At 41.7% G+C, this 25915-nt stretch overlaps 2 protein-coding genes across 3 annotated transcripts; one reads left to right on the forward strand and one right to left on the reverse strand.

Annotated features, from left to right (window-relative positions):
* The first annotated feature begins 34 nt into the window (after positions 1 to 34).
* On the forward strand, positions 35 to 9280 carry ggps1 (geranylgeranyl diphosphate synthase 1). Its single transcript, XM_028423894.1, has 4 exons — positions 35 to 504; positions 2446 to 2538; positions 3118 to 3188; positions 7700 to 9280. The coding sequence occupies exons 2-4, from the start codon at positions 2466 to 2468 to the stop codon at positions 8501 to 8503; spliced, it is 948 nt and encodes a 315-aa protein (XP_028279695.1). The 5' UTR covers positions 35 to 504; positions 2446 to 2465; the 3' UTR covers positions 8504 to 9280.
* Positions 9281 to 14143: 4863 nt separating this feature from the next.
* Positions 14144 to 23613, reverse strand: b3galnt2 (beta-1,3-N-acetylgalactosaminyltransferase 2). Of its 2 annotated transcripts, XM_028423435.1 has the most exons (13): positions 23351 to 23613; positions 22719 to 22839; positions 22198 to 22298; positions 19610 to 19809; positions 19237 to 19332; positions 18498 to 18608; positions 18320 to 18398; positions 17653 to 17836; positions 17188 to 17313; positions 16883 to 17042; positions 16740 to 16796; positions 15611 to 15785; positions 14144 to 14216 (listed from the first exon to the last, which is right to left on the reverse strand). In XM_028423435.1, exons 1-12 carry the CDS (start codon positions 23460 to 23462, stop codon positions 15648 to 15650), a joined length of 1485 nt encoding a protein of 494 aa, XP_028279236.1. In that variant the 5' UTR covers positions 23463 to 23613; the 3' UTR covers positions 14144 to 14216; positions 15611 to 15647. The 2 variants fall into 2 exon arrangements, with proteins under 2 accessions (XP_028279236.1, XP_028279235.1); XM_028423434.1 differs by lacking the exon at positions 14144 to 14216 and having other exon boundaries at positions 14970 to 15785.
* Between the last annotated feature and the right edge of the window lie 2302 nt (positions 23614 to 25915).

A 25915-nucleotide genomic window follows, 5' to 3' on the forward strand; every position in this document is an offset into this window, starting at 1 on the left:
CGTTCGATATGTACTACAGGCTCACCCCGGCTTTCGGAGAGGCGTCGTCAAATACATAGGAGGCTTTTTACCGGTCAGTGCAGAGATGTTACTGCAACACGCATTGTGAAAGGCAGCCATGTTGAATTACCTATCAACTCTGCGCCTGCTCTGTAACGCACCCGAGGCATATATATGTAGCTCATCTTAACTAGCTTGTCTTGAAAATTGCCTGTTCAGTGCGTCGCACTTAAAACATTAGCCTAGCATAGCATCAGGTGAATCAAACCATGAGAACAGGGGGCCTAAAAATGATATGAAAGCGTGGACGTGGCATTCGTATCGTGTGCCTTACTCAACCAGCGTGGACGTGGATGGTTTTAATTTTTTAGAAAAGAAAGAAAGAAATGCCTAACGGTGGTATACCGGCGCGTTTACGTTAGCTTGCTAATGCTAGCTAACGAGCCGTTTGGCTAACCGGAACACGGGACCTGTTAGTCAGCAGACTGTGAGACAGCAGCCAAGGTGGGTGGAGTTAAGACTGTGTAACAAGCCAGATGTCACAGTAACATTGTGTTGTGTGTACATCCCAGCAGTAAACATATAATTTACAAATCATATATGCTTATTTTTATTTTGAATGTTATATAGCGGAAACGTTAACTTGCAACGATTCATATACTACATAATAATACATTTTTATTAGGTTCAAACTCATAACATTCTAACCTATAAGTGTGCAATAGATACTGAGGTTACTGAGAAATTGGAAATTGACATAATATTTAATGACCTATTTTTGTGCTTTTAATGTTTGCTGCTAGGTGCTGATAAGGTTAAGATAACAAAAGTTTATTTGTAAGTGGTACAGTGTCAACCTAGCATAATATTAATTAAAAAAATGCAACTTTAAATAATTTTGTGGGGACTGTGAGGAACATTATGTTTTTATTGTAGGAAGGTTTTGTAGAGGGATTGTCTTGTCTAGTGTTCATGGGCAATCATGTGATCTGTGTGTCTCCATGCACAAAGGGGGGTTCCTGTTCTTGGTCATGTGTTTGACTTTAGACATGCATTTTAACTATAAACCTATACAAAAAATATATTCATATCACATTTCTCTGTGTATTTACTGTGTCTCATTTATGTTACTATTTATAGAAAAATATAACAGCTGGGTTGACATGTCCCCCACAGTGTGATACCTACACTGTGCCTCTGTAGGAGAATTTTGGAGTTATGTGTCTCTGCTACACAAGATGGCCATAAAGTCTGACATTGTTCTTGTCATGTCAACACATTCCTTTTTGCAGTTTCTTGTACTAAGATTATGTCTACACACCACTTGCTCCCCAATCTGTCAGTCAAGACTTTTTAAGTTTGGTGCGGCAAAATAACAGACACAAGTAAAACCAAGATGAGCATTGCACAGACATCCATAGATTTATGCCTCTTTTTACTGCTTTTATTTAATCGAATTCATACCAAACCTTTTTACCATTAACAAATCAATAATTACATTGTTATTTCTCTAAGCTAATGCTTAATCACTCTTAAACTAAAAAGTGACTGGTTCTTGTGGCTTTGATTAGCTGCTCCATTAGATCAGAAAGTCACATGTGAACTCTTACATTATTTACAGTCAGGGAAAAAACTATTTGAACCTCTTCTGATTTTGTAAGTTTGCCCACTAACAAAGAAATGATCAGTCTGTAATTTCAATGGTAGGTTTATTTGAACTGTGAGAGACAGAACATTAACAAATCCAGAAAAATGCTTCTTAAAAAGTTATACTTTAATTTGCATTTTCATGAATGAAATAATCTAGCTCCCAGGTGTCATTTATTCCGGTAACAAGCTGACATTGGTAGCCCTTTCAGCTCGTTACCTGTATAAAAGACACCTGTCCACAGAAGCAATCAATCAATCCAGATTCCAAACTCTTCACCATGGACAAGACCAAAGAGCTTTCCAAGGAAGCCATTATGTAACACATTATGACGTGAAGGACTGAAATCTGCAGTGCTCAGGAAATGTACAGGCCCGTATGAAGTTTGCTACTGAAAGTGTTTTGGTCAGATGAGACCAAAATCCAGCTTTTTGGCATCAACTCAACTCACTGTGTTTGGAGGAGGATGAATGCTGCCTATGACAACAAGATGACAGGACAACTGCACTGCATCAAAGGGAGGATGGATGGGGCCATCAAATCTTGGAGGGTGCTTAAGGTTCAAGTTGCCAAATATCAGCCACGAAACATTAATGACTTGGACAGGATGTGCAAAGAGGGGTGGGAGAAAATATATGTGCAAACATTGTGGCCAAAAAATGTCTGACCACTGTGATGGCCAACAAACGTTTTGCCACCAAGTTTGTAATTGTAACCTGGACAAGCATCTCTTCATCTCATGGTCGCATCATCTTTAACATGTTTTTATGTTTTTTTCCTCATTTCCTCTATTATAGATTATTGTAGCCTAGAAGCAATGGACAGTGACTCTGAGGCCACCTCAGACCGAATTCTGCTGGAGCCATACAAATACTTGTTGCAGCTGCCAGGTAAGTCATCAAGTCTTTAAGTTAGACACTTTCTCTCAGACTACTCTGCCGGAGTTTCTTCTGGCTTATTTAATGAATAAAATAACTGAATGATAACTGAAAACATAATCATTGCATGCACTCAGTTCCTTCACTGCAGAAATGATCCAGGAAGAAAATCTATCATCTAAGAATTACAGGTTTCACAATGCTCTCTGAAAGGTGAGACGAGAGATGAAAAAGGATAACTGAGAAAATTACCCTGACTCCAGAGCTGGACGGCAACATGCGAGTCTGTGTCTTATACACAAGACACCGTAATGTTGGTCCTACTGTTTTGTATATGTCTCTTTTTATGAATTAAGGCTTCAGTGATGGAAAAACTCACATGTTTAATTTTTAACAACTTATAAAAAACTAATTTTAGTGAAGGTAGTTATTTTAACATCTACATTTTATGTCCTGTTCTTTTCTGTTATTTCTTAAATTCTGTTGAAAAATGTTGCACAAACAAACTGTCAGCTTCTTTTTACTTTGCTTACTGCTGCTTTTCTGTCACTGACTTTAATGTTGTGAACTTGTGATGTTCTCTACCTGCAGGAAAACAGGTGAGGACAAAACTCTCCCAAGCATTTAACCACTGGCTCAATGTTCCAGAGGACAAGCTGCAGGTGAGGAATGATCCATTTTAAGCATCCTAACATTTCAAAATCCTCTCATGCTTCCTGTTGTAGACATGTGAAATGATGCTGGGCTGACTTATATGTTGATAATCCAAACAGAGCACTTTGTCAGCTGACTTCTTCAAAAACTGTAAAAAAAAAAAATGTGAAGCTTGGGTGTAGTTCTTAGAACACCCACGATTTATTAAAGGATTTTGTTAATGCAGCTGAGGATTAAGTTGAATGATATGAAGAAGGTGCAGCAGTGCATTTATAAACAGCGACTCTGTTCCATGTTTGATCTGTAGTAGATTAAAAAGCTCTTCATTTCTGTCTATTTCATTTAATTGCTGATGTACAGATATGGCTTATCCTTGTGATTAGGCACTGGGCTAGTTGTAAACAATGCTGTGTATGGCTGGTATCAGTTTCTATTCCCAGTCTTTGCACTCATAACCCTTGTCTTTTATGAGTTTGTGTTCATGCTGGTCATGTGACATGTAACCGCACCCCTCCTACTACATGCCAGGTCAGATGGTTTTAAGTCATCTGTCAGCCTCCTTTTTTCTGTGCAGTCTGTAAAGGACAGAATTCTGTTAGAATAGGTCAGTGCATGAAAATAAGCCTTTAAAAGGCACAGTCTCTATCAAACCAAGCTTCAAATGAGTAAGAACAAGACTTCCTTCTGAGCTGAGGTGTTGAGAAATCTGTTTGATTCCACGCTTATGAAACATTGGGCTTGATTCCCTGAGCTACATTAGATTTGTCACCAACCAACAAGCTGCAGTTGTGTCTTCTAATCCTCTGAGTATCATTTGTAAAGTTAACAGGATATTCAGTATATTAGGTGCTAATGTGACATAATACAAAAGCATTCACACGTTATTTTGAAAGTGGCATGAGTGAGGGTGGTTGGCAGCGTTTTATTATTATATTTTATATTCGACAACATTCAGGGACTGTTTGTTAAGTTAGTATATTCCCAGTAAACTCCTCTGAGACCCTACTACCTTTCAGCTTCTTTTACTCTTGACCACCTTTGTGAGAAGAGGATTAGCATGATCCAAGTCACAGACACAGTTTCCCAGACAAACCTATGCCTCTATTCATCCATAACAGTTTTTTAACACATCCTTGGATGAAACAGACACACTGAAGCACATGTACACACGAGAAGCGTTAAATTCACTTCAGATTAGCCATTCAGCATTTACTGGGTTTTAATGAGCAGGACACCCACGACTGTCCCCTCAGGGATATTAGAATATTGACCTAATTTTTCTGCTAGCATTAGTATTATTGTGGCTCAATACTAGTCTAGTGACAAAGATATGGGCACATATCTCATCTGTCTTTTGTGAATCTACATGCCTTTCATGGTGCAGAATGCTAAGTGCTGAGCCTGTCAGGTCTCATTACATTTGCGGCTCAACAGGTCTCCCTTTGTCCTGAATGTTTTATAAACCCTCGCTAAATAGAGGAACACTACTTCTGCAGCAGCTCAGAGGTCACACGCTGGTGTCTCCTGTGGTCATTTCCTATTTCAAATGTCCACATATCTGTGAAAAATTAATAAACTTGTCGCTTCTGAGGATTATTAGATGTTATAGATCAGTCTTGTCGTGTCAGCCCTTCTTGTAGCACAATATCTATCTGATTTAATCATAGGCTACAATTACAGCAGGGTTTATTTTTTAAATGAATGCATTTAGATGAAAAAATGAATAAAAGTAGCAACTTAACATTCAAAGTGACTTTTTTTCCACATTAGCTGCGGCTCTGTTTCTTGATTGGAGTGCCTGAATTTCAAATAGAAGAGCATCAATTCTCCTTGAGGCTAAAATGACATGGTTGAGTTTTCAGTGTGGCTGATTAGTTCTTGGTGTAGACTTGTTGGCAGTTCATTCATTGACAGATCTACTCATGTTCTTCTCTTTTATAAAACTACGTATCTGTCATGGCACGGTGTGCCTGTGAAGGGTTAAAACTACCCCACCTCCCACCTCCATGGCACCCTATGTCTCTGTATAGTAGCTCTGTAAACTCCTGCTGAACCCATCATGCAGACCGAGAGCACGTCTCTCTACATCATTAGCACACTGCTGCCAAAAAGTCGCCGCCATGGAAACAGCCTTCAGATAGATGGAAGCAGTGACACAGGCACTCTGTCTCATTCATTCGGCTGTGTGTTTTTTTTTTTGTTTTTTTTTTTTAAATCAAGCCCTGTGTGTGCGTCTGTATAGTGAAACACAGAGCAGGTTGTAGATGTTTGGGAAATTCCCATCAGTTGCTTGCGACCTTTAGCTGACTGCCTTCCGTTTGTTCTCCCTGACATTGTAGAAAGGTTAGTTTTTAATGTACAGTCTCTTTTTACTTTGAAAGTATGTGTTCATGAGAGGTTCTGCTGCCTCAGGCCCAGAGCTTTTTGTGTCATTTAATGTTACTGATGCAGAATTACTGCCTCTGTGAGTAAATAGCCACAAACTGGGTGGCTTGTGCGCTTATAAAATATAAAAAAACATGATGTGGTGGACAGTGCAATAGTAAAAATATACTTTTTAGATAAAATCTGTCAGAGGGTTATCATCAAATGGAAGCGATAAGAAAGAGATTGTATCACTGCAAAGCCTGGATAAAGCTAGGTTTGTGCATTTGTACTGTAACCCTAATAAAGAGCTGGCCCAGGAAAGAGTTTAGCAGCAGTAGGCAGCCAGATGGCTCCTGACACATCTCATCTGTGATCAGTCTAATTAGTAGATGGCAGCATAAACAATAACCACTCTCCATAAATATGACATTTGCTGTGTGTAACATTTTTCCCTAAATGTTAATGTTTTATTTTATAAAGTGTATTAAATCGTTTTGATGACAGTTAATTAGTTTGGAACTCCATTCGAACACAGCATCAACAAAAGGAGACATCTGCTATATTTGGTTTGATTTGGACAATTAAACAAAGATTTTAGGGATGAAACAATCCAGTTAGCATCGTGTTTTAAATAAAAAGATGATAGTATGACTCTGGTATACCTGTTGTGTTTAGTATCCGACCTAGTCTCTCTAAGCCAGACGAGTTTATGCTGCAACAGCACTAATTGGTCTTGTTTCTCCTCAGTATATTGGACTCTGTACATATGCTTGTTTGTTGTTACGGAGGGGTCACTGATTGTAGCTTTGGCAAACAAAGAGGTTTTTGCACCAGTAACCTCTGCTGATAATCAATGCAGCCTTGAAGAAGCAGTGATGGCACTTGATGCTGAAGCAGCAGCATTATACAGCTACAGCCTGACTACCGTAATTAGATTCCTCAGAGAACCCAAACACTCAAAGTCTAAAACTTGGAAAATATTCTGAGCCGGTGTTTGGGTTTGATAGCTGCCGCTGCCGCCGCTGTTATCTGTAGCCGCTGCTGTTGTGAATGTTAAATCTTGCCTTGACTGTGCCATTGTTGCTTTATCCACACAGAGAATTGTAATTCACAAAGACAACAGCACGTTGGCAGCAATCTTGTGAATTCATGAGTAGCATTTTTGTCTCCATCATATTTAGTTTTTTAGTTTATGTGTGCCTCTATTGTAGCTTTACCCACAACCCCCCCACTGTCTTGTAAGTGGCTCTCTGAGGTTGCAGGGTGAGCAAGTGTCGAGACCCTGCCGAAGGAAATGTTGTGTTTGGCGGATACACTGCTCAACTGGCCCAGCCTTGGCCATCTGCCTGACCTACTGAGTCTCGCTTTGTGCTCGCAGGCTCCATACAAACAGCTTTCATTACCAGGCCACGCCACTTGTCTTTTAAATCAGCACAGCACTTCAACCAGGCTCCATGGCCAGCTCAGGACAGGAGACACCTGATGGCAGCTCTGACTGCTTTGTGTCAGGCAGGGGTGTAAAACAAAGCTGCTTTTGGTTATCGGCTTGAGGCTCCTTTTGAGGCAAAGGAGTGTGTGTGGCTGTGCTTTATATGGTTAAATAGGATTGACATCAGTTTTCTCCTATTCTCCACACAGCCCTCAAGTCACCACATCGGTGTTAATAGGGAATAGGTCATAATATATTTAAGCTTGGCAGTACACTTGTCATAACGGCTTAGGTTAAGCACTCAGCCTTTGTCATCCTCTCTTTGAAGGAGGTGAAGGTGCACTAAACCCTGCAGTGACAATCTGTAATTACTTGAACTATGTGACTGCATTTTTCTTCCGCTGCTCTCTCCTGGCGCCGCATGTGAGTTAGAAAGATAAGATCCACAGCAGTTCTGTCACGATCTGAATCCGCTCCAGTCTGGAGTGCATCTTAATACTCACAGACCGATTGCCAAGTTCACTTCAGCAAAAACAGTTCTGTCTGTCTAATGATGAAGACTTTGACTGGTCGAGCAGAGCAAGAGTGTAGACATGGCGCCCTCTGCTGTTTATAAGTTGTAATGCATAATTCACCCACAGCCCCAAAGAAACTGTTACAGTCTCTATTAGAAGGAGTAGACCAGTCACATCAGTTCATCAGTTGTATTTGTGTTGTGTTCAGGTGATCATCGAGGTGACCGAGATGCTGCACAACGCCAGCTTGCTCATAGATGACATTGAGGACAACTCCAAGCTGCGCAGAGGCTTCCCTGTGGCGCACAGCATCTACGGCATTCCCTCTGTCATCAACTCTGCCAACTACGTCTACTTTTTGGGGTTGGAAAAGGTGCTGCTCTTGGAGCACCCTGAGGCTGTACGAGTGTTTACCCGTCAGCTGCTGGAGCTACACCGTGGTCAGGGGCTGGACATCCACTGGAGGGACACCTACACCTGTCCTACTGAGCAGGAGTACCGCAGCATGGTGCTGCAGAAGACTGGAGGGCTCTTTGGCCTGGCTGTAGGCCTGATGCAGCTGTTTTCAGACTGGAAACAGGATCTGAAGCCCCTCCTGGACACACTGGGCCTCTTTTTCCAGATCCGTGACGACTACGCCAACTTAAGCTCCCGTGAGTACAGCGAGAACAAGAGCTTTTGTGAGGACCTGACCGAAGGCAAGTTCTCTTTCCCCACCATTCACGCCATATGGTCGCGTCCAGAGAGCACCCAGGTGCAAAACATCCTGAGGCAGCGCACGGAGAACATGGACATCAAGCGATACTGTGTGGACTACCTGGAGAAAGTAGGCTCATTCGCCTACACCCGTCAGACCCTGCGAGACCTGGAAGCAGAGGCCTACCGCCTTATTAAAGGGTTCGGTGGGAACCCTCAGCTGGAGAGTCTAGTCAAACATCTCAGCCAAATGCACCATGAGGCTGAAGCCACAGCAGAGTCCAGCAGCGAGCCACACTCCCGCCAAAACGACTGAGCTCACATATAAGCCCTGCACAGTTGCTTTGCCGCTGCACAGACATACACATTCCTGGAAAAGCTCAACAGATACCAGCATGTATGCTGAGCCTCAGTTTATCACTGAACTTTATCAAGCACCTGAGTTCAGCTCTGATGGCGTTCAGGCAGCTGAGAGTGTCCCCAAATGTTGCCTTTCTTTTTTTAGTATGCTAGATCACAACTCTCAAGTGTTGCTTAACCATACACATCACTATTTTTGTATATTAAGAGTAGCTGCGCAGTCAGTGGAAGAAATTAATTACTATGAAATGGGAAAACTTATTGTAGCTTTACTTTTCTGAAAATTAAAAAACACCCAGATGAAGAGCTCGGAAGCTTTCCTTCTGACGTGCACTACAGCATATATAAATGTTGTTGTTTTTTACCTGCTTTGCCACTAAATGAAAACTATTTATTGGGCTTGGTTTTTTCAGAGTCGCTGATTGAATAAAGACATGGGTGTCTGGGGGTGTATGATGTGTGAGTTAGGGAATACTTAAGCTGCCAGAGTGCCAATCCTATCAAAAGACGTCTGCTTGTTATATAACATGCTTACATTGTATGCAAAGTAGTGCTCACACTGCTTATGCTCAGCTGTACAGGAGGACTGTGAGGATGCTTTGGCTTTATCACAGTCTTATGTCTCCATCTGGTTCAAATTCAACAAGGCTATCTAATATCTTATTTGTGTTATTCTCGTATGTCTGTTGACACTGCTGCATTTATTCAATAAAGACTATAAAGATAAAGTGTGGGCAGCCGTACGGGGTGGATTTCATTGTTTATCATAGATTATCATCTACTGAGATTACAAAAAACAAAGTTTTACACTTTACATTTTCTGAATTACTGTTATTGGTTTTATCCAAAATAAAGGCATATATCAAAAACATACATAAGGGCTCCTGTCCAAACACAGTCTGTATTATCTATGGGTTATGAAATAATAAGCCTCTCTGTGCTTCTGCTGAACAGCACAGTCATTACAGAAGTGTCTGCTGTGTGCTTTGTTTTGAGCGACGCTGACTGAAGTACACACGGCTTGCACTGGATGCGGTTTGAAACACTAAGCACCAGTCATCTCAGCCCTGTGTTATCTGCTGCCTCTCTTAATACCGTTGTGAGTTTTTCTTCTTCAGCTGCTGAAAAAAAAAGGCGCAGCCCGGCGGACAGAGGCTATCTGTCCCCGACAGCTCTGTTGACTCACTGAAGCTCCTGACAGATGCAATTCAATTAATCATGTGTCTTTTGTAGTGAAATATTGTGGCTTCACTGTGAAATACATCTATTCATCGAAATGTCAGATTCTTGAAAATCTTCAAGACCGGCTTCTTCTCTATTAATTTGCAGGAAAGTGTAATCCAAATGCATTTGTGATGTGATAAACAGCAGACGTATGAAGTGGCTTTTCACAGAGCGGACTTAAGTCCATCACAATAATCAAAGCCTCTCACGGCGCTCATCTCTCTCTCTCTCTCTCTCTCTTTCTCTCTCTAGGTTGACGAGATTGATTTTCTTCACCCACGGTGTCTGAGTTGTGTTTGAAAGCAAAACAGAATAGCTTTTGTGTGAAGAGCGACATGGCTCACTCACTATGTCCCTCATCCTCTGCAAGCTTTGGATTATTTATCACTGAGCTGCACTTTACACATTTGTGTTGCTTGGCAGCACATCAATGGATTTTTAATATATGTTCTTGTGGCAGCAACAAAAAAACTGAAAACCAGTAAATAACTGTATTTGTATATACATCCTTATTGTCTTATGGGGTTTTGTATATATTATATCATACTTTTTAAGATGGGCAGAGCTGTGTTTTCAGATGCACCTTTCACCTCGGAGCTGGCGGAACATCTGCAGCCCTTCGCTGTTGTGCTGCTGAACTGCTCCACTGGAGCACCTGGCAGGACATTTTATTTCCCTACAACAGCCTCTGAGGGGGAGAGGAAAAAAAAAAAGAACACATCTGTGTGACTGCTGAATGTTTACAAAACTGTCTGCATATTAAAGCCTTTTCCATGATGGTGCCAGTTTAGGGACAGAATCATTTTGTTTTCAGACACATCTGATGATAGGCCTGGCATCAAAATTCTACAAAATGACCAAAAGCAGCAGCGTGTTCTGCCTTCACAACACTTTTTGACTTCTCCTGCCTCCCCCCAGCCTCCCCCTTCCAATGATTGCCATTTTTCTTAAATGGGTTTTTCTTCTTAGTAAAGGCTGGGTAACCTCTAAAAAACATCTGGACACTTGCCGAGGGTCTATTTTCAGCTGATTCGGAGCGCTGCTGAGGGTCAATACCAGCAAGCAGGGCTGACATAAAACAAACCGTAATGCTCACAGTTTACCCAGCGCACACTGATGTCTGCTGTTTTTGTCAATAACATTTTGGAGCCCTCTCCCCTGCAGTGCTAAAATCAAAGCTTTTAATACAGACATGTTGTCCTGCCTTTTATAGTGACATTTAGTTTAATCTGACATGATTCATTGCTTCATAAAAAGCCATCTTCAGTGACATGAATATGTAAACTTCAGTGTAGTTTACATATTCATGTCACTGTTCCCAGAACAACACACGTCTTCATGCATAATTCTGCCCGTTGTTTGTGAAAACCTCACAGCGGCTTCATGTCCCATCAGGGATCAACAGGAATAACAAAGCACTCAGTGCTTTCCACCTGCTTCTCAGAGGTTCACATGCAGCTCTGTGTGGATTAGAAGAAAACAATACTCATCAATAAGGAGTGTTACACCCCCCCCTCTTAAGATAATCTGTCATGGAGTCCAGTCAGGTAAATGTAAATATGTGGACACCTCTATCTGCTCTGCATCATCATAACATCTCTTGTGTACACAGTGTTGCATTCAATGACCGAAAGATTTTCAAGAATCTCATCATTAGCCCGATGAACAAACTCATGATCCTCTTAAGACAGAAGTGATGTCTCGGTAATGACTGAGCTAATTACCTCCAGCAAACACTATCATAGTAAATCTGCAGCGGGGTCAAGTGGGCTTAGCGAGTGTTTCCATCACTTCACCAGAGAAGTGAGTGATTATGTGTCTAACAGCCGACCTTCCACAGAACGTGCAGTCTGACCAAACCCACGTTCCACAGCTGTGTTCTGTGACAGCCATAACCTCACAGGACCGAGACACTGTAGCTGCTCCTGAAACGGGAGGAGAGAGCTGAGCTGAGTGTGATTTCAGATGTTGCCCCCATCAGGCCGTAGTTGTGCGTCTAATAATATCTCCTCCATCCTGTGAATCAGAATCAGTCAGAAATGCTGGTTTTGGAAGCCGGGTGTTATGAATAAATGATTTCCTCCTCGTTTTAGTGCACACAGAGGAGGAAGAGGAGGAGGAGGAGGAAGGGGGGGGGGGGGCTGCTGGAGGAGAAGAGGCTGACTGACAGCAATGTGTAATGCTCTGCAAAGAGTGTCTCAGAATCTTGGAGGTGTTTGAATGAGTATGCAGATGCACGGCACTCAGAGCAGCAGACTGTAAGCTTCTCAAGCTGTGCCTGATCTGAATCAAGACATCTTCACTGACACTGACAGGTGGGTTTAACACAGTACTGTATGATTCCACCTGTGGTGAACCATGACTATGAGGCCTGGAGACTGAGTTTAACCAACATTTAGCCAGATACACACAGCAAAACTTCTAAGGATCTTAACCTCACTGCTGCTCTTAAAGGGGGTTTCTCATAAGCCAAAGTGACAGTAATCCAGAGTAAAACTTTCAACTGTTCAGAGCGTACAAGAAGCGTAAACTAATCCACAGCCTCTCCATGGTCTGTTGTTACCACAGGTTATATCCAGTAGAGGGCAGCAAACACCACACAGTGACAAAAGAATATAAAAATAATAATAATAATAATAATAATAAAAATAATAATAGAAAAAATAAAAAAAGTAAACTTACGTAACATTCTTAGGATAATCAAAATCAAATCAAAAACTAATTGATTATGAAGTCCCAGCCAATGAAAGAACGGAGTCACACCTCTCTGCCTGAGGCTAACTAACAGAAGCTGTGATTGGCTCAAACCGTTCTTAAAGTGACGCTTTCATTTCTAAAACAAAGGTGATAGAAAACCACAGAATAGGAAGAGGATTATTAGCGGATAAAATAAATACATTTGATAAACAAAAATAAAAAAAGAATGAGCACTGCAAACTAGTTAGCTTATCTAAAAGAAGCAAGCTGGAAGCTAGCTAAATAAAATGATCAAAATGGGTTGAAATAGTTTCTTGCCCGGCTAATATAAATAAATAAACAATGTCAAAGATAGACAATTTAATAATTTGCTAAAAGAATGTAATTAAAAATGTAATTATGGAGAAACAAATAAATAGATTAGCTTGCTAGCTAACAGTAAACGGTTTAACAGTTTAACGCTACATAAAATACTTCGCTTAAAACAGTTGTTAGCTTAGCTAAATTATAAACGGTTTAAAAACTAGCTAAAATCATAATAGTTTTAATAATAAAAGTATGAAAAAAAATAAACGTTAAACTTAGCTAGTTAGCTTAAGCCGAACTTTACTACCGACAGTGAACGGCTGGAATACGTAGCCTATGGCTAAAAATATTAAAATAATACTAACATATATAGTTCAGTTTAAAAATAGATAAATACATGATTTGAAGAAAAATAGTTTACACAGCTAAAAGAAATTAAAGAATTTAAGAATTAAAAATTAGCACAATAGCTAAACACAAACAACTAAAAACATTCTTCTACTCTCAGCTCTTCACATGTAAAAAGCTGAAACAATTAACTGTAGCTGAGAGCGATGAATAAACATCTTAAACCTGAAGCGTCCGGCTTTCTGTTGCCTTCAACAATACACTCTTGAGGAAGCTTAATGCCAGCGACTGCAGCATACTCTTGATGGTGCACAGACCGGGCTGTGTGCGGACCTCAGAGACCAGAAAAAAATAAATAAATTCCGAAAAATACTTCAAGTGAAATTAAGTGTCTGCCAAACCAATCAAGAAAATAAGACTCCATTTTTAATGTCAACACGTTCTTGTATTCAATCTGTGGTGCGAGAAGATGAGTTCGGGGAAGAGGTGAGCCTGAAGATGAAACGGATTTTATAAATACAATTAACTCCCAGCGCCCAAGATCCCTCTATGTTCTCTGAGCAGTGCTTGTCACAGGCTAAACGGATGATTGCACTTTCATGGCAAAATATTAATAGAGTGAAAATAAGTCAGCAGTTCAGGGAATTGTACTCTTGTCGTCACTTAGAAAAGATTACACACACACACAGGCTGGAGGGCTCAGACAACTCCAGACGTGTGGGCTCTATTAATATCAAACATATGGATGATTCTGACGTGCCGGGTCAGTGAAACGAGCTGCCGTCTTTTAATTACAGCCTGTTGGATACTTGTAGGCTTCTTTCGTTTTTAAGCATGTAGCCTTGGGAGAGACTTAATGTTCACTAGTATTGATCTGTCAGAGAACAAAAGAATGCTTGAGCAGCGTTCCCCCCTTTGACACAGTATTATTTCACCTCTCATTTATGGGAAAACATGAGCCGCTTCCCTCCAAACATGAAGCTGTTCCACGAGCGGATCTGATCGCCTGGATGGATGGATGGATGGATGGATGGATGGGCGTGTCTGAGAGAACAGCACCAGAATGAATGATTGTGAAGATCTGGAGCAAATCTCTGGAAAGAAAGACGGCAATAATTTAAACATTTTACATCAGTGAGCGACGTTATCCTCACAGTGCTCATCACACCATCTAATAACTTATCTTCTGAAGAAGCACAGAAAGTAGAGATATGCCAAATCAGTGGGAAAATGTTCACGCTTATCTATGTAGGAGAGTGGAACAGTTGCGGATATGACTTATTATGCAGCTCACTGAAAGGAAGATGGGGGAGAGAGGGAGGGGGTCAGGAGGAGATGAGGAGGGTCTGCTCTGATGCAGGAACAGGTTTCCTGGCAGGTAGGACAAGAATAAACAAAACAACCTACAGGTATTATTCTCCAATAGTAAAATATTCCACTCCATCTTTCATTATTTACAAAAAAAAGTCTCATTTTAGTGGCTCAGCATCCATCGTGTGGCCGTGCTTCAATATATAAACACATAACTGCAGCACCTATCAAAAATCATTTGGCTGGATGTGTCTGGTTCTATTGATCAGCATGATCAATTTTAAGGATACAAAAAACACACTCCACAGGTTTCCCTGATCAACATTCCAGCAGGGTCCAGTTCACCGTCTTCAGAAAACAATCACTGATCGACACCAGCGTGATCTCAGATTCCTTTTTAAGTTTGAAAACTTTCTCCAGCAGCCCGAGCAGATTCAGTCTGCTGACTGTGTGTGTGTGTGTGTGTGTGTGCGTCTGCTGAGGAATAAAACGCAAGCATCAACATCCCTCCAAATAAACAACAAGCAGCTCATTAATCTCTCTCGAGTGCTCTTTATTACTTTTGAGAAGGCTTTCAAACACTTCAGTCACGTTCCAAATCTGTCGATACCACAAGTGTTACATACAGTATGATGCCTAACAAATACAGTAAGGCCACATCACTATTTGCACGACAACTGTGTGTGTGTGTGTGTGTGTGAAAGCTTGTCATAGATCTACAAATAGTGAAGAAGATGAAAAGCTTTTAAGACAATAATTTACAAAATATAGCAATGTAGAGTCTTTAAAACATACGAGAGTACCAATAATTAGAATATTACAAAGTACTCGAGTATTACAGCAATGATTCTGTACACGATCACCGTCACATGCTGCTATTGCACATGGCTCTCCCGTCCCTGATGTTTTTGTTTTTTTTATCTGCTCCGCTGGTCAAACTGGATGTCATGACACAAACACTGGATGCTACAGCTAGCTGTGAGTTTGACTGTAAAGCTGCAAATGGTTAAATATGTTTGTGTCTAGTTAATATTAAGAACCTGCAAAGTTTTGAAGAATATTTCTCAGTTGTTGTTTCTATTGTATAAGAGTCCTAATAATCACCAATGATGGCTCAGTCTGGTGTTTGTAAGGACAGAACAGAACAGAGAGTCAGTGTTGAGTGAATTTTACCCACAGTGCCACACGGTGAGTGGGGGTGTCAGACGTATCTTTTAGTGGTCCCAGTGACAACCGCAAGGGTCTCCACAGGCCCTCTTCCTGTCCCAGAGGACGTGCAGCTCCTGAGCCGTGTGCTGGGGAGACGACAGCATGTCCACGTAGCACTCCTTCTCACACAGCCAGCCGGGGTCCTGGCAGCGGAGGAAAGAGACGGACAGGGATGGGATCATTAGCCGTACACACAGGCTCAGGTTAAACTGTTAACAGTAGGGCTGCAACAAAAGAGTATTTTGGTACTCGGATACTCGCCGATTATTTTTGCGATTATTCAAGTACTCGGATCACGCGTAAATGTCATAGTTTTCCCATAGATACGGCTGCAGCGTCATTGCTTTAGTCCACGAGTCCTCGAGTAATCGTCGCAGCCCTAGTTAACAGCAGCTTTGATGCGCTGTAAATGAACTCCATGTTGCAAAGATGCGGTCACACAGTGATGTGACAGTCCACACTAACGAAACATGTTCAGGCTGTGATTAAACCAAACATAATAAACATGTGTGTCTAATAATTATGGAGACTACTCCATGTTAAGTCCTACTTAGAGTAGAACAAGCAGAACGTCCAGCCACATTAATATTTTATATTGTTTTTTCTCATTTATGGAGTGTACTGATTTTTACCTAATGAGGCCCAGAGGAGCAAAAACACTGAAAATCATTGGAAACAACTCTGCGTGTTAGTCGTTATTATCATTATTATTATTAGACACTGGTTAACCACAGACTTTATGTAGAAGTTGCCTCATAAATAAAGGTTTTAGTCAAGCTGAGTGGGGCTGGAAACACCTGAAACAAGGCTGCCTGAAGAACTGAGCTTTTTTTTTGCTCCTTGATATTTGCATACTGAGCTGCATTCTGTAGAAGCGCTCTAAGAAAAATGAATTGTGTACATGAGTCGTTTTCTAATACTTCTTAATTTTATTAATCTCATGTTGATAAAGGTTGGTGCACTGTGTAAACTCCTGAACATGTAGAATTTAATCATATAAAGCCCGACAAACATCTGCTAACTTGGAATTTATAACAGTAACAGAGTGATGTTAATGTATCGAGCGTCAGTGAGGCTGCACAGGGGAACTTCTTTACCTGATACTTCTGTGGTCCGACAGCTGCCATCCAGATCCCCATGCTCACATCCTCCCCCTGTTAACGAGACGTCCAGGACACACTGCTCACTTTATGATCGTGGGTTATATCTGCCACGGTGGCCTCGTGTTTGGTACTCTTACCTGGTAGGCCTTCAGCTTGTCTGCGTTACTAGCCAGCCACTGCACCAGGTCACGAGACACCACGTAGCCTGAGCCGCAGGCGAACGCCGGGTAGGCTGGACTGGCGTACTCCAGCTCCTGCCATTTCCCGATGCGATCCACCGCCCAGCTCTGCCTGAAACTGGGTCAGGACGGCAGATACATTATCATCAAAAGCTGGCCTCCGTCTCACCTCACCCAGCATGTGTCTCTCATCTAAAGTTCAGCTAACGGTGCACCGAAGGTAACCTGCAAATATACATTGCCAACACCAAACTTGTACTCACTTCCCCCACCAGAAATTGGATCGCTTGAGACCCTTGTGGTCGATCTTCATTAATACAGAGTCCACATCGATGTAACAATCATCGTCCGTCTTCAGCAGCAGATTGAAGTCAGCGTTTCTCACAGACCTGCCAGAGAGGGAGTGTGTAACCTTAATTAAGGGCCACCTTTTGACTTTTTTTGCAATATCCAGAAGTGGATTTACATTTAAATACCACCGAGTGTGCAGGGCAACAGGTCTGAAAATAAGTATAATACTTGTCAAGCCAAAGCTTGAGACCACTCTGTATCTTCTGCTATCTGATGACTCATAACGGTACTTTTTCCCTGACTGAGTGATTGCAGTCAAGATTCTAACAGCAAGACATTTTAAAGGCGACGGCACACTTTCATTTCAGGTTGCTGATTTCCTCAGAGGGCCCAGGCAATTTGGAGACCGAGAATCGAGTCATTAGCACTCAGCATACCATTTATAGAACTGCAGCAGTTTGGAAGGCACGTTCCTGTAGGTGTCCACCACGTCCACGAACACCATGTCGCCGTGCCTGAGGCTCTCCTCCTGCAGAGTGGAGTCCTCCTGCCTCATCCTGGAGGCATGCTGCTCCATCCTGGCTGGACGGCCCCGCAGGAGTCCCGACAAACCTTCTCCATCTAACGACACAGGCAAAGAGAGGGAGAGCAGCGGGAGGAAAAGGTGGAGAACTGGTAAACTGAAATGAGATTTTTTTTTTTTAAAAGCTGCACTCACTTTTTCTTCACAGTTTAAATAAATGAAAGCGCCTTTAAAGGATAATAACTTTAATGACCAGCTGGCAAAACAAAACGGAAAAATTAGAATTTTGCGGATCATTAGTTCTGTTTTCAGAAGTACTGAGTGATGAATTTAATGTTGTTTTTCCTCAGACTCAATGCAAACACATGCAGGTATAAATCAATAATGTAACACAGCGGGGTGGCAAGTGGGAAGATTTTTCCATTTGGCACAAATACAGCAACCCCGAGGGAAAAAGAGGAAGTAAGTCTCATAACCTGCTGGAGTGAACAGAGGAACTCCCACAGTCAGCTCATTGAGAGCGATTCTGATCAAACCATTATTCATAAGAAGTGTGGAATTAAATCTGCTGCCGGACCAACCATAGATAGTAAATGTGAACCCTCCAGCCAGACCGGGAAATCCAAGAGCACTTCTATGAGGCAATGTGCCCTCTGCAATCTGCAATCCCCCCCGAAAAAAGAGAAGAGGAAACACAATTATAAACTTCTCAGACTTTGAGGATATTTTTTTTTTTGCTACATTTATTTCTGAACGTACAGAGGAGATCTTGAGGACGCCTCCTCCATCACTGAGCTTCACGGAGGAGGAGTTGACTGTGGTCAATGAAGCAGAGTCCAGACTCTCCCAAACCAGCGTCCCCTCAAAACCCTGCATTAAAAGACAGACAATCATTAAGCCTCATGAGTCCCAAGGGAGACAGAATCCAACATAGATAACCAGCAAAATATATACTTAAGTAAAAGTAGAAGTGCTACATCAACAATCCTACTTAAGTAAAGTAAAGTTTAAATGTACTTAAAGTATTAAAAGTAAAAGTACTCAGGCACTGAATATATATTATTGATTTCCATTGTAAAGGATCTGAACAGGTTAAAATAATCAAAGAAATCATCTTAAAATTAAAATGGACATTGTGTAGTTAATTTACATTTCCAGCACAGAAGGATGGATTTGTGTTAGCAGACAGTAGCTAACTAGTTAGCTAACTGAGCCAGTGCACCGGCATCATGATTAAGGCACATTATAGAAACACAGCTGGCAGCGTGACACCATCTTCCTGTCTGACCTCACATCAGTCCAGCACAGCTGTATGAACACAACTGTATTCATAAATGTACTTGTAACTACAGACATTTTAAAATTTGTAGTGGAGTAGAAAGTACAGATAATAGCTGCAAAATGTAATGGAGTAAAAGTATAAGTACTTAAGTAGAGTAACGAAGTAAAAATACTTAGTTACATTCCACCACTGCCTATAAGTAAATGTGAACCTGACCTTAGGCAGGATGAACTGCTCCACTGGTTTGTACCACATCATGTTCACCATGGTCCCTGTGCTGATGGAGCTGAAGCGAGCAGTAACCACAGCCTCCTGCAAAGTAAAGTAAGTAAAGTTTTTTAGCATAAATGATTCACAAAGATACTACAGTAACCATAAACACACACTGAGTGCTCCACTACGCTGTTCTGTGAATGGCAGTAATCCAAGATGATTTCATGTCAGTGTCAGTAAACACCAGCAGCAGAGAGTCCTCCAGCTGCCCCCGGGCTGTGTTTTTTTTACCAGGCTCCACAGAGCAGCAGCATACTGGATCCATTACGCTCACAAGTCCAGGCTCTCCCTCTCTCTCTCTCTCTCTCTCTCTTACCTCCTGGTCCAGCTGGAGAAGCTTCACCGTCACGTTGCTCTGCAGCTCAGGTCGGGTCCCGCTGGGAAACACCCCGAGCCTGGTTATCACCACGGGGTGGAGGACCTTAAAATCCAGGGCAATGGCGGACACGTCAGAGGGGACGAGCAGCGAAGGATCTGACACCGTCACAATCTCCACCTCCGCATCCTGCCCTGTCACTGGGACACAGGAAGGGCGAGGAGTTAGCGCACAAGTGGAATTTATTACGACCCATAAGAGAGAGTGGGTGTCAGAAGAAGGAGGCAGACTAAGATAAAACTCCAGCATCAGCACTTTGAGGAGCTTTGCTGTCTTCAGAGCGAGCTTCTGCTCGTGAGCCTCGTTTCTTAATTACAAAAGAGCAGTTTATTACCCGGGAGATCAATGAAAACATCAAGGCTGTTAAAGGGAAGCAGGGTTTTTTACTCTATATGCGCTCCGCTGCTCCATTCAAAATAAAGACAATTAGAGGAGAGACAAAGGGAGAGCAGCAGTTTGTCAAGCCAAATGTTTCTCACACTGACTGAATGGAATTGCACTGCAGGACTTTACCCATGTGTGAGGATGCATTTAATATTCCTATGCTGACTCTGTGCACCCGTAGCATCAAGACTGGCAGTTTAATCAGTGAAAAAATAAATAAAATATGTCACAAATAATAAATTGTTAAGACAAAACTCAGTTTTATTTGTGATAACTTAAATATGAATAAAGTTCTACAATATTCAGGCGTACACTAAATAGTAAAGAAAGCAAAACAAGAAAAAAAATGTTGATTATTTTCTGGATGAAAGATTGATCGTATGCTCGCTAAAATGTCAAAGAACACTGAAGAAAAAAGGCCTCACAAATCCCCTGACTTGAAAAAACATGTCTTAAAGCAGAATATAATGCAGAGAAAAAGATCAAAAGGGTCAAATTTTAAAAAGGCATCATCACACAGTCAGTGCAGAAGAAGAGCGCGCACTGTTTACATTACACCCTCTGCACTGTCTATACAGATATAGCTCAGTGCATATCACAGCTGAAGCTGAAGTAACTAACACTGCTGGAAACTAATTAAACAACAACTCATCATTTTAATGCAGGTCTAAAATCAAGCTATCCATGACAACAGCCTCGTCAGTCATGCTCATCTGTTTGCTATGATAACAATAAAGAATTACAGACGTTACGAGTTCATTTCATCATTCACAGCACAGATTCTGATGACTGGAGTTTGTGTATAATTGTGTGCAGCTGATGAGGAGTACTGATTGGATTACATTTACAGATATAAAGGACAGTACTGCACTCACATTTAGCTTAGCTTTTCTAGCTAACATTACACCAGCCACTCATTGAGCTGTGCTGTGCTGCCACTAACACTTGTTTTGTCTTGTACTACAGGGGTCACAGGGGTGCTGGAGTCCCTCAGCGGGTGCACCCCCCTGGACAGGTAGCCACTCTATCACAAACACCAAGTCACACTGACACCTGCAGCCGACGTAGAATCTTTTTTTATTTTTATTTTTTTATTTATTTTCCCAAAATCCCAAAATGTATCAATATCAGTTTAGTTTCCTCTCTACAATCAATAATAATTCACACACGGATGCTGTGATCAGTCATCCTTCTACATGTTTAAGTTTCAGTTACATCCGATCAGTGCCTGCGGTGTATATCGGCTCCCAGGTCTCACAGCGTTTATAAGGAGTCGGACTGTTTTCTGGTTGATACAAAGCAACAAACAGCGTGAAGTGGGAGCAGGATTACTACAGCAAAGTCTGAGAGGCTAATTAGCATTCACCTTATTGTGGTCCCAAAGTTAAAATCCCTGTGATGAATGCAGCACAAACAAACATATTTCAGCAACAATTAATTGTCCGCTTAACGTGTGCTCTGACCTGAATCCTGAGTCAGTTACCCAACTGTGTTTAAAAAGCAGCCGTCCTCTCTTCTTTCCTTTCCTTTCCAGCCGCCTGCCTGCCTGCCTGCCTGCCGATCCTGAAGCCCGATCACGTCAACACTTCTACCCATTAACACGCTGGAGAGCAGAGAATGGGGTGGAAACAATAAAAAACACACCGCCATGATCCTAAAGGCCGTCATCTGCAAAGCCCCCTTTTCTGATGAGCAGTAATTATGTTTTCACGAAGCCAACAAATACTGAACGAACCGGGAAAAGTAGTGAATTGGCCTGGCTCTGTGAAGGTGAGGGACACACCAATTACTGAGGACGTTCTATCTGACAGAGTGCCTGTTCCATTATTTCTCATATATATATATACATCCGTGCTACCTATAGCGCTGCTTTAGAAGTGTTAGTAAGCAGTTATGGTTGCCCCTGCAGCAGCAGCAGCAGCGGCGGCTGCACTGACTGACTGCTGCTGCTTCGGCCTTGGATAAAGTAAAGAAACAGAAAGCCGTCCTTGAGCTGTGGTGAACATGAATAAAGGTGTTTCACTTCGCTTCTGAACGTTCATTCTTCTCGTTCTTTCACTCCTCTGCTGTTATTCTGCCTCGGATTGCACACAGAATCCTTTCAGCGTTAAGGCTGCGTGTCTTTATATGATTATATATAATACCTGGCTCACTGAAGTTGAGGAGCGTGCAGGAGTATGGATCCTCTCTGTCCTCCTCCGGAATGGGACACCCATGTTGACCTACAATGAACTTCACCCCCACTCTGAAAGGAAAAATAAAATAAAATAAAAATAAGCATAACACGCACAGCTACTCATCATCATCATCACCATCATCACCATCATCATCATCATCGCAGTTCGTCGTGTTTTTGCGTGCAATATTTGGCTACAACAAGATTTTCTAAAGCTTGTCCATCCATCCACCCTCCGTTGCCATGGTTACTCAGGGTTGCTTAAAGGCCATCACACCTTATCTGTGCTCAGATCGCTCGAGTGTTGAAGGAAATGGACAAAAAAAAAGGAAGGAATGAAAGAGGGAACAATATTGGCCCGTGGTCAGGTAAAGATAAAACGGCTGATGGGTCAGTCGGTTATTAGCTGCCGGCTGCAGGCTTTATCTTACACTTTTTGAATTTGGCTTAAAAGAGAAAGAGGAGAGAGAGGGGGGAGTTCTTACAAACCTGTGCTGAAAGTAGGGGTGATCTCTGAGGTATCCCAGCCAGGTCTCTCTTATCGCTTGTCGCAGTTCATAATGGTGTCTGGCTGACAGCACTCCCACCAGAACTTCATAGAAAGGTACATCTGTGCAGGGAGCAAAAAAAAAAAAATAAAATACATTAAAACAACAGGTTGCTTCAAAGTGAGCTGAATATTTAAAGAAAGACAATGATCAGCCATTCCTGGTCCTGACAACAGCTTCCTCTGACATTTAGTTTGGGTCACGTTGCATTAAAAATGTGTTTAAACTGTGTTGGCAGCAGAGGAGCCCTGATAATGAGTGATAGTCCGTCTGAACGCCGCGCAGCGATGCTCGGCTCGGTCTCCAGACGTTAGACCGTCCCAGCAACGCCCAGCACTACTGAACTGTTACATTCACGCTATTTCCCCCGTGTCTCTGTCTTAAAACACACACTCCGGAGCGCGAACACACACTTCAACGACTGTCCTTTAACTACCTGTTCACACAACAAACTAACAACAACCACAACGCGGCGGTAAAGGCTTAAACTTAGCGAGCCGAAAGATGTTAAAAAGAAAAGTTGCGAAGCTTCAAAGAAGTGGAAGACCGAGGTTATGACTAAAAAGAAACTACCCGAGTGAGTGTTGTTGTCCAGCGGGGTGGAGGAGGAGGGTCGTTGTGCCAACCACAAGTGCACCAGGACGGCGACAGCACAGGGCAGCAGAATGAGCGCTAGCCTCCGCATGGACGGAGCCCTTCATTCAGCCGGAGCAGCCTTCAGCTTTAGCGGCGCGGAGCCTCTTCCTGAGCCGCACGACGCTGCTGCTGCTGCTGCACGGTGTGAGCCGCTCCGTGTGTGCGCTTCATTTCAGCTCCGCAGCTCTCCGCCGGGCTCTCAGCACTGCCTCACGTCTGCCTCCGCCGCTCGGAGAGCAGGACCAATGGGAGGCGAGGAGCCCGGCCGCGGTGCACTCTGGGAGGTGAAGTCCAAATATAGCAACCAATCAAAACCAATGTGAATTTATTATTATTATTATTATTATCATTATCATCATTATTATTATTATTATTATTATTATTTATCCAAATAAATAAATAAATGTCAGACTTCATGTACTTTTTAAGCATAATAATATCAATAATAGTTTATTTGCACTGTTTTTATGATATAAGTAGATTTGTCTGTTTTACATCTTGCTATTGGGAGCCTCCAGTAAGATAACCATGAGTATTACAGCATGTTCAAACAGTCCATTTAAAATCGCACATCACATTTCTCCATTAAAATAAAGCTACCATGCAGTTTCTACTCAAACCACATTAAAGGAAACACATTGGTAAGCACAATAAGTAGTTTACTACATGTCTCCAAGAAAATTAAAACAGTAAAACACTGAGGCAGATCTCCTCATGTTTATCACACAATGATGTGCTAGTTTAGTCCACATTGTGATTTTTAAACAAGCTGGGGGTAAAAAAAAAACAATCTCAGCAGAATAGAAAATTAACACATGAATCATTTTATCCTCCTGGAACAGGTGACATGTTTCAGCTTTAAGATTACAACTCAACTTTATTAAATACAGTGTTTGGTGCTGCACATAAATCATTTAAATGGAATCTATTGTGCATGGAGATGGATGCTTGAGGAGGATTTCTTCTGACTGAGAGCACCAGTGTTCCTCCTGGAGAGGAGGAGGAGGAAGAGGAGGCCATGCCACCGTGAGTGCCTGCTGCAGGAGCTTGTAAACATTTCATTTGTATTGATTTTAATGGAATTCCATCATTGCATAAATGTCATTTCTGAGACCTTCCCACCCTTTATGGTGCAAAATCATAACGTAATGGGAAACACTGGCATGCAATGTACTGTATGGCAGCGCTTCGAGAGGAAATCATTGAGAAGCTGCTGTAAGAAAAAAAAAATCATGCTGGGCGAGTGGATAAACAATCTTATCTGAAATTATGACTATTCTCTTGTATTCTGCGTACTCTTTAGGGGCTCACTGCTCAATTTGGAAAATTGCTCCAGCACAGATCCTTAGTATTAGATAACCTACTGCCCCAGGGATAATTACTTTCCTGTGCATTATATAATTCTTTTTGGATTCATATTCATAGATTTACTCCTTACAATGATTTAGTTCTCTCTCTGTTACACATTATTCATTTTGAAAGTTAAAAAAAAAACCTCGGGTGGTTTCTTGAAACAGATCCCGCTGCACTGTGGCTATCCAGCCCCCCTTAGTCCTGCTTTATTATTATGTTTGGTTGGTTTCACTTTTTATTATTTATATGCTGAAACCTGTTTATACTCTATTTATTTTAGCTCCAGCTCATGTGTATCTGTTTCTTTTTTGTGCATCCAAAGCACTCAGGACTTGCTGCACTTTTCTCCAGATCTGTATAGATTTATCCATCAGGTCCCTGCTGAGAAACATGAGCCTGCAACATAATACATGCTTCTCTCTAATGTTAGCTTCTGGTTCCACACAATCATTGCTAAATCTAAAGTTATGAGGAGGAACATCTGCTTCACTGAGTCTATGTGGGTGAGAACTGATCAGACCTATGGATCTTTGTGACATCACCCCCCCCCCCCCCCCCCCAACATGGTCAAATCTACTTTAAACGTGTTAATATTACACATAGAAAATCAGAAATCTGTAAAAATACCAAACTGTTACTCCATCCCTCATTGTAAGAAAACCTGCCTTTAATTTGGAATAGATGTAATAATAATAATCCACAGCACAGCTGATCCCATGGCTTAAAATAATCTTCCTTTATAACTTTGCCTGTTTTTAATTACGTCCGACTCCGATGGGATTGGTTCAGAGAAATCAATAAGAGATACCTGGATTCACCTTATCAGTGTCATTTATCAAAGCCGTCCATGCACAGCTACTGTGGCCCATAACTACAGTCAAAGATGTAGAGATTTTTTGAGGAATGTTTATGGTAATTTAAGATTACTTCAAATGCTAAATTGCAGTATTTCTACCTAAAAAATGTGATTTTGGAATAAAATTTGCTGCACTTTTTCATGTTTTTCTGTACAATCACCAGAATAATTGGTCAATTAAAGCATTTTACCAGAAAGTGCAGGCATGTGGGATTAAAGTGATTTTATGTTGATTTTTTATGCATCTAATTAAACCACCAGAAGATCATATAAAGTGAAAAAATATTGTTCTA

This window comes from Parambassis ranga, chromosome 15, assembly GCF_900634625.1.
Source record: "Parambassis ranga chromosome 15, fParRan2.1, whole genome shotgun sequence".
In the NCBI taxonomy this organism is placed as follows: domain Eukaryota; kingdom Metazoa; phylum Chordata; class Actinopteri; family Ambassidae; genus Parambassis; species Parambassis ranga.

Bases quoted from the DNA above. Each gene is read 5' to 3' on its own strand.
- ggps1 (XM_028423894.1), top strand. From the start codon at position 2,466: ATGGACAGTGACTCTGAGGCCACCTCAGACCGAATTCTGCTGGAGCCA. The intron at 2,539-3,117 runs GTAAGTCATCAA...CTCTACCTGCAG, and splicing joins ATACTTGTTGCAGCTGCCAG to GAAAACAGGTGAGGACAAAA. The intron at 3,189-7,699 runs GTGAGGAATGAT...TGTTGTGTTCAG, and splicing joins TTCCAGAGGACAAGCTGCAG to GTGATCATCGAGGTGACCGA.
- b3galnt2 (XM_028423435.1), bottom strand. From the start codon at position 23,462: ATGCGGAGGCTAGCGCTCATTCTGCTGCCCTGTGCTGTCGCCGTCCTG. The intron at 18,399-18,497 runs GTACGTTCAGAA...GGGGGATTGCAG, and splicing joins GCGTCCTCAAGATCTCCTCT to ATTGCAGAGGGCACATTGCC. The intron at 16,797-16,882 runs GTAAGAGTACCA...TCTCGTTAACAG, and splicing joins ACAAGCTGAAGGCCTACCAG to GGGGAGGATGTGAGCATGGG.